Below are 7,992 nucleotides of genomic sequence, written 5' to 3'. Positions count from 1 at the left end.
TATCTCCCCTGTGCTGAAGTTGCCAGCATTGAGCTCTTTTGTGCCCAGGTTTGTTTCAGTGCCAGCAAAGTCCCTCAAACTTCTCTGAAAGCTGACCTTTTCTGGCCTTGAATCCAGATGACTGTACCAACCTTGGTACCTCTGTGCTGGACTTGACATAGGATTCAAATTCGAGAGCTCTGGCCATTGCATCCTGCATGGTAGAGGGGTGTGCTTGCTTCACTTGTATCTTAAGTGGTGGACTGTCCAAGGCATCTACGAACTGATCCCTCAACAACAGCTTGAGGACATCGGGTGGTGCAGTTGGGTAGGCCTTGTGTGATATACTTTCCAAATCCTGTGCCAGCTCGTGCAGGCTCTCCCCTTTAGCACGGACTCTAGTCCTAAGCAGGGCTCTATAGACTTTGGACTGATTTAGGGTTCCACACCTAAGTTCTAGAGCAGCTACCAGTGCTCTATAGTTGTGCCTGTCGTCTGCTGACAACTGTCCAAGTATTTCCAGTGGTTGTCTCTTCAAGCTCATTGCCAGGTACACTGCTTTCTGCTCCTCTGTCCACCCATTCATTTCTACTAGGAGCTCAAATTGTGCTCTATATGCTTCCCATGGTGTCTTCGTATCGAACTCCTGTGGCTTCCTTCGTACTAGATCACCCCTATTGCTGACACTCATGTCTGGAATGTGACTTCTGATAAGACTGAAGATGTCTGCATAAGGGTTTAGCTGTGAGGTCTGGAAGGAGCTTCCCATTGTCTGAGGCTGATTAGGTCTTTTCTAATATAACCTCCTTGTGTAAAAGTCAGTAAATTGTCCTTTAATGTATTTAATTCACTTTACAATTTACTAATCCTTTCCATTTGTGTATGCTAGCTTTCTCTCAACTGTTGGAGACTTTCTTCTTGTTTATTTTCTTTCTCCTGGAACCACTGCTGTAGTCTCTCTTCTTGTTTCTTTTCTTTTTCCTCCAACAACTGTTGTAATCTCTCTTGTTTATTTTGCTGTTCGAGTTGCCACTGTTGCAGGTTTCTTGTCACTGCTGCTGTCTCTCTTCTTGTTTCTTTTGCTGTTCTTGTATTGCTGCCATCAAATCTGCTAAGCTGTAGTTTGATTTGCCACTTCTCCTTTCCATTTTTTTTTTTTTCCGTCTCACTCTCTGACACCAATTTGTTGAGTATCTGCTTGTTTGTTAATTTCTGGTATAAATTCTTTCCGAGTAACTTCAGCAATACAAGTCCTTTCTTAATTAAACCAGTTTATTTATTTTTCTCGATACAGCTTTGTAATACACAGAATTTCCAATCAGTACATTAAACTTAACTATTATTATAACACATGCTATAAATCACAGTGATTCACACACTCTACTTACAGTGCCTACTGTTCACTTGACTCAATTATCTACATCTTCCATCTATCTGCCTATATCGCTGGCTTTCTTTGCCAGGCTTATATTTGAAAATAGAGGGCGTCTAGCAAACACTCGGACATTCGCGGGGTTCCTCGATAATTCATGATCCTTCGAGAAACTCCAGTGTGCATGCTCCCAGCGTAGCGTGACTTCTGCTGTCATAACAGTTATACTATGCAGTATATGAAATTTAATTACTTTTTATTGATATTTTGACACGTCAGTTCTTATTATACTTTTATTATAAAGTTGGATTTGCATTATTACCTTAGCTGAACCTTGTGAGATATTACTCGGTTACACCCAAAAATATCGTTAACAGCGAGGGTATCCAACTGATGAAACCATACATTCTAATCTTTATCAGTAGAAACATAAGTAAAGTGTTTTTAATCAACTATACTGATGGCGAAGTTGATTTAGTTTCATTCTAAGTAAATACCTTACCCTGATTATTATTGCTTACTAACTGAATTTCTCACAAACAGTTTCCGAAAATTAATCACATGATTTTAAGGAAAAATTATGTTGTGAGCTTACCTTTGGCAGATCCCATGTATCCTCACCAGTCACTACTTGGTAATGTGGAGGGTTGATCCATGATTGGTATATATTTATATGGCTTTTAGTGACATCTGAAAATAACAAAAAGGGGAAAATGCAGCAAAAAATTTCAAACCATATGTGTTAATACAAATTTTACTACAAAACAAGATTTTGCTTTTAACGAAAAAAAATGTGTTGTTGTCATCAGAAAGATATCAAGGTGAAAAGCAAATCTGAGTGGTTTTAGATAGGGCAGAAGACATTCAACATCAGTGAGCAAACTGTGAACTTTAGTAGACTTGCATCAAATAGCCTCACAATAAAACTCATGCTTAAGAGGTAAAGAAAATAACAGGAAAAAGAGAATGCTTCAACCCCCTTTCTGTAGTTTCTGTTAATCAATGTTCTTGACATGTTGGTATAAAACCTGACAAACTCAGAAAGCATTATGTATTAAATTTATAACTGCTCAAACCTCAACCATTCCACTTCAACAAACATTCAGCACAAACAAAAATAACTAATATACTTCATATATGCAGCAAAGCTAAACTTAAAACATCAAATTTTAACTATTCCTTTTAAACCAGAGCTTAATGAAACTTAAATTTCAACCGAACATCAAAAACTTGGAAGCAACTAATTCAAAATCTGGATGACAAGCATCACTTTTCTCATTTATTTGTTAAGATAATTTGGTCAGACACATAAAGCAGTTACTTCTCAAAATAGAAAAACACATACAAAGAAATACCACATTACATTTTTTCAGTATTTTAATATTGTGACTTTCTTTCACTATGATAAAAATGCTCCTACAGCTATGTTATGGAAGTCTCACAGTTTATAAATGTTAATCCTACAACTATGTTACAGAAGTCTTGCAGTGTATGAATCTTACTCCTACAACTTTATCACAGAAGTCTTAAAGTTTGTAAATCTTCATCCTACAACTATAATACAGAAGTCTTGCAGTGTGTGAATTTTACTTGTACAGCTATGTTACAGTAGTTTTAGTGTGTGAATCTAACTTGTTACAAGTCTTAGTGTGAATCTTCATCCTACAACTATATTACAGAAGTCTTGTAGTGTGTGAATCTTACTCTTACAACTATGTTACAGAATTCTTACAGTGTATAAATATTTCTGCTATGAATAAGTTATAGAAATAAAAATGGTTTTATAAAAGTCACTAGAAATGCAAGCATACACACTGATTAACCTTTTCTAGAAATATGATTAGCATGAATTCCTAAATGCCTTCTGGTTTCCTAGTATTGTATTTACATATTTAAGGTTTTTAAACCTTTGATTGTTGTAATAAAAATTTATGTTTAGATCTCTGTAGTACTCATGTTCTAAAGCCAGATTATAATTACATCATTTAAAGTTATTAAGAGTACACTTTATAACAGTATTTCCAGTTTACTTTTACAATTTCACACTTTTACACTAGCTTCAATATAAAAATACCTTTGAGTTTGAGATATTAAGTCATATTTTATTATAAATAAGGAGTTGGAAGTCATGTCAAAGTTAGATTATAACTGGACAGTATAAAATATATTTTCAAGTTTATAATACTAATTTTATATAAAAATAAACTAATTTGTGAAATATGTTTTATAAAGAAACTCTAGAAAACCTGAAACCCAAGGTCTATCAATGACACCCATGAAAGTATACATTTATAGTTTTTGAACTTTGCCCAATTGAGAAAAAGTGTGACTTGGAAAGTTGTAAATTCAAATATACAAGTACTTTTAAACCTTAGTCATACACATTGCATTGTAAATTTTGTTCTGCTCTATTTGCTATAAACCCTATTGCCACGGGTTAAAGGCCATGTTATTGTGTTTGTTGACTTGCATTCAAAATTTTATTGAACTACTATTTTATGAATTTATGTCAATAAGTTTGCTACCAAACTATAGATTATAATTCAAATGTTAGTATTATACATTATTTGATTTCTTAATATAAAAGTAAATATTAAAAACACATATCTAAACATCGATGTTTGTGTGTCACGTGGTATGTTGAATGCAGCAATGGTTCAAATTATGTGTTTGTGATATCAAAATACTAAGTCTATAGTTTCGTACGAATCAGGAACTCAAATTATCGATATTAACAATCTAGAATATAAAATAAGAACCTCCTATCTTTTCTATTTGCTGAGATATTGCTCATGTACTGAAACAAACACAGTTGCCCCACTCACCTCTTTCAATTTTTGGAAATGGTCCTTATATACATTTACTTCTGTATATGACATGTGAATAACCAATTAAAAGCTTAGGATGTATTATAACATCATTACATTCTTTTAATACAAATCTTCATGCTGGTAAAGTGAGTCTTTAGTGAACTCAAAATTTTATATTTTTATAGACACAAACACAGCTTAGTTACAAAGTTTGATAAATTATAGTGGAATTCTATGGTATTGATATAGTAATTTATGATTTTTTTAGTTATTCAACTGTATATATAAAACCTAAAAAATTACTTCATTTCACATCCTCCACATGTGAAATTTCATAAAGCTTAGCAAACTATGGCAAGCAGCAATCAAGTACAAAGATCGTAACTAGAAGAGATAATTGTTTGCTTTACTTCTTTATTTACAGTTCTATATTTTAAGAAAAATAAGTTTAAGAACTTATTTGTAAATAGTAATAATGTATATACATATTTAAGGTATTATAACTGAAATGTGACTGTATTTTACAAAATTGTAGTCCACTAAAACACAGCAAAGACACGTCACTTTGTAAAGGCCAGTTTTATACTCTTGGGTATGGTAACATGAGTGCACATGCACCACATCATTGCAACTTCTGTAATGTTAGCCTTGCATGACTGAAAGGTCAGTATAATAAAAATTATACATATATATATAAATGTATAATGTTATGAGATTTAAGCTATTTAGACTAAATATTTGTGCTTTCGTGTTATAATCTGTAGCCATTCCTGAATGAAGAAAGCATAATTTATATTTATTTCCTAATTTATTATAGTAGTTACAAGGTCGGTCAAACTGACAGACTCTGTATAGTTAGGGTAGACAAAATAACAAACAAAATATAGTTTTACTGAAAACAAATGTTTGAAATGTGTTTAGGAGGTTTTAGAGATTACACAAATAATATTTGAGATTTTTGGTATGAATAACAGTTTTTTAATCATAACATGAAAATCACTTCACACTCGGACTAGTAATGAAATAGACTTGATATTTTCACAAACAAATCTTTAGTAAAAATTCTTCATTAAAAAATCAGATTTTTTGTGTACAAAAGACTTGGAATCATTACTAAAAGTCTACCAAATATTGTGAAGATACAAATACAGCATTAAAAGTTATAGTATAGCCTGTGCAAATGTGTATACGAACTAGTGTATTTTATACCGAGGCAGTCACAAGAGTTAAATGTGAAGACTTTCAGACACTAATTTGACAGTGAAGACTGTCAAGGACTAATCTGACATTTCTTACTCTTGACCCTACTTAGTAAACACTGCATGCAACTTTATAATGTTGTGAGCATCCTTAAAATCTTGTAATTCTATCACATTAGAATCTGTCATATTTACATCCGAAGGTTAAAGTGGTTTTAAAATATACGGTTGTTTTTTAATGAGCCTTAGACCATGGTCATGGAAACTAGAAGCCCAGGAAATGTAACTTTAGAACCAGACACTAACTCAAAAGTATTAAGAGGTTGGCTAATTTTAATTGAATAATAAAAAAAAAAAGCTTTTACAGTTTGTTATTGTTTACCTACCTTTAAAAACTATGTGTCATTTGATAGTTTCTAAACTACTTCTGACATTCATTTAGTTTTGTTCTGCTTATATATAGTTTGAATTCATTGTATATAAATCTGAATCTTGTATGGCTTATCTGGGGTTTTTCTGGAGCACTATGAGATTTTTAAATAGCCCATATACAGAATTCCAATGCATTAGAGATAAACTGGAATCTTACTTGGCTTATCTGGGGTCTTCCTGAAGTACTGGGAGGTGAATGTCTTCCCATCTGGGTAGTGTGGGTCAGCAGGAAGGCGAGAATCCATGTATGTACAGAACATATGCATCACCACCTACATTTACATGTATAAAAGCAATGTATGAACAGATATCTATGTTACTAGAGACAATATTATTTTAAAGAAAAACTTGTAGCTTTCAGACCTACATCAGTGTATGATAAAGTTAGAACCTCCTCTTGGATATTTTGTTTCTTACTTATCTTAGGTGCAGAAAACCAATATAATAAATCACAGGATCGATCAAACAGTGTCTAGACATAACTTATTTTGACATACACATGCTAATACTATATATTAAAAGATGGCTAGCTATTTGTAGGCCAATAATCAAAATTAACCACATCCTGTAGGACAATCACCAAGAATACCTTACCTCAAATACCTATTTATGTTTGCACTTTATAATTAAATAATAAAATGTAATTTTATGTAACTTCTTTCATACTGATTTCTAGATACAGGGTTTAAACAAAGAAACCTAGCACATTGTTGCCTTCCACACAACTTTACAAATAGAAAGGGTTTATATTAAGATATCTAGCCAAATTTCTTTTTCAGAACTTTCTAGATGCAGAGGGTTTAAACAAAGAAACCTAGTATATTGTTGCTTTCCACACAACTTTACAAAAGTAATGGAGTTTTATAGATCCTAATGATAATACTAGGGTTAGATACTCAAGAAAAGTAATGTAGTTTTATAGATACTACAGGAAAGTAATGAGGTTTTATAATCCCATCAATAATACTAATGTTAGATACTCAAGAAATGTAGGTAGATTTACAGATCCAATAAATAAAACCAGGGTTAGATACTCAAGAACAGTGAAACCTGACCATTTCATCAACTGATCTTTTATGTTCTGCAAAGAAAATGCTCTATTTTTTTTTCCATTAAATTAATTAAGTTTGATATTTTTTCAAGGGTGTGAGTTATCCATCAATAAAAAAACATACACATAACAGAGAAAATATTTCTGGTATCTACAATTTTTACAGATTTCATTCCAGCGTATGTAACAGATACATAGCTACTACATCTTTTGTTACACTTCCAATTTTTATAAAAGGTTGGTTTCCCAACTTTAAATTATGTTTTGGATAGCATATAATTTTAGCTAATTAGTAAACAGTGCTGATCTATAAAAGTTAATTGTCAACAAACAGAGAGATATTTTTCCAACATATTTATAACCCATTCAATAAAGAGAAACAGATTACGGTGTTGTTTTTAATGTGACACTGTTTATTAAGAACATTTCTAAAAAAATACATATTTTGTAAAATACAGAGTACTACAACAACTTTTTAAACTACACTAGAAAATTAAAAGATTACTACAGCGTACAAAACAAGCTGTTATTCAGGAAATACAATGTGTCACAACAACAGTTCTGAAAACTGAACTGGAATATTAAAATGCTATTACACTCTCTGCTACATATGAATTATATCTTATTTTTATAATACATCAACTTACATTACAGTCTGTTGGCAAGTAATCTCCCCAAGGTTTTCCCTTATAGCTTCCACCCTTATTCCACTTGAACTCACTCATACAACCTCCTTCAGCAAGCTCTGCAAAGAAAAGTATGATGTTCAACTGTTTAATTTATTTAGTAATAAAAGTTTATCTTGTGATGATTAGCAACATGTTAACCTTTCAGTGAAACTTATTTCTAGAACAATATACATGCTATTGAAAGGTTTTCATTTTAGTCAACCCCTTTTGTGACGGGTGGGTCTAACTGCACATGTCATGGTCTTTTAGAGTTATTTTCAAAAGTTAATTAAGCTACCTTTTGTTTATGTTATACCAATTAGTATAGGATAAAATCATAGCTAATAATCATATTTTAATAGTATATAAGTTTTAAGTTCTTAATTTTATAAGGCAATATTTACAAAAGTCCAGAATTTCTTCAAGTGTGAGAAATGTATCCCACCTTCTTTACTTTATTCACCACTCCTCCAATAAGTAC

At 32.1% G+C, this 7,992-nt stretch overlaps 1 protein-coding gene across 1 annotated transcript in view; it reads right to left on the bottom strand.

The window, feature by feature from the left end:
• The window catches only part of LOC106464368 (transmembrane protein 209-like), a 70,974-nt gene that overhangs the window by 6,928 nt on the left and 56,054 nt on the right, over positions 1–7,992 (bottom strand). Inside the window, exons 13-15 of the mRNA XM_022392059.1 lie at positions 7,491–7,588; positions 5,950–6,064; positions 1,947–2,041 (exon numbers count right to left, since the gene is read on the bottom strand). Coding sequence (XP_022247767.1) covers positions 1,947–2,041; positions 5,950–6,064; positions 7,491–7,588 — 308 coding nt within the window. The remainder of the gene's footprint in view (positions 1–1,946; positions 2,042–5,949; positions 6,065–7,490; positions 7,589–7,992) is intronic.

The sequence above is a fragment of the Limulus polyphemus genome, unplaced genomic scaffold (assembly GCF_000517525.1).
Source record: "Limulus polyphemus unplaced genomic scaffold, Limulus_polyphemus-2.1.2 Scaffold1631, whole genome shotgun sequence".
NCBI classification, from domain to species: domain Eukaryota; kingdom Metazoa; phylum Arthropoda; class Merostomata; order Xiphosura; family Limulidae; genus Limulus; species Limulus polyphemus.
The sequence above is the reverse complement of the archived record's forward strand: the minus strand, read 5'-3'. Positions and strand labels throughout refer to the sequence as shown.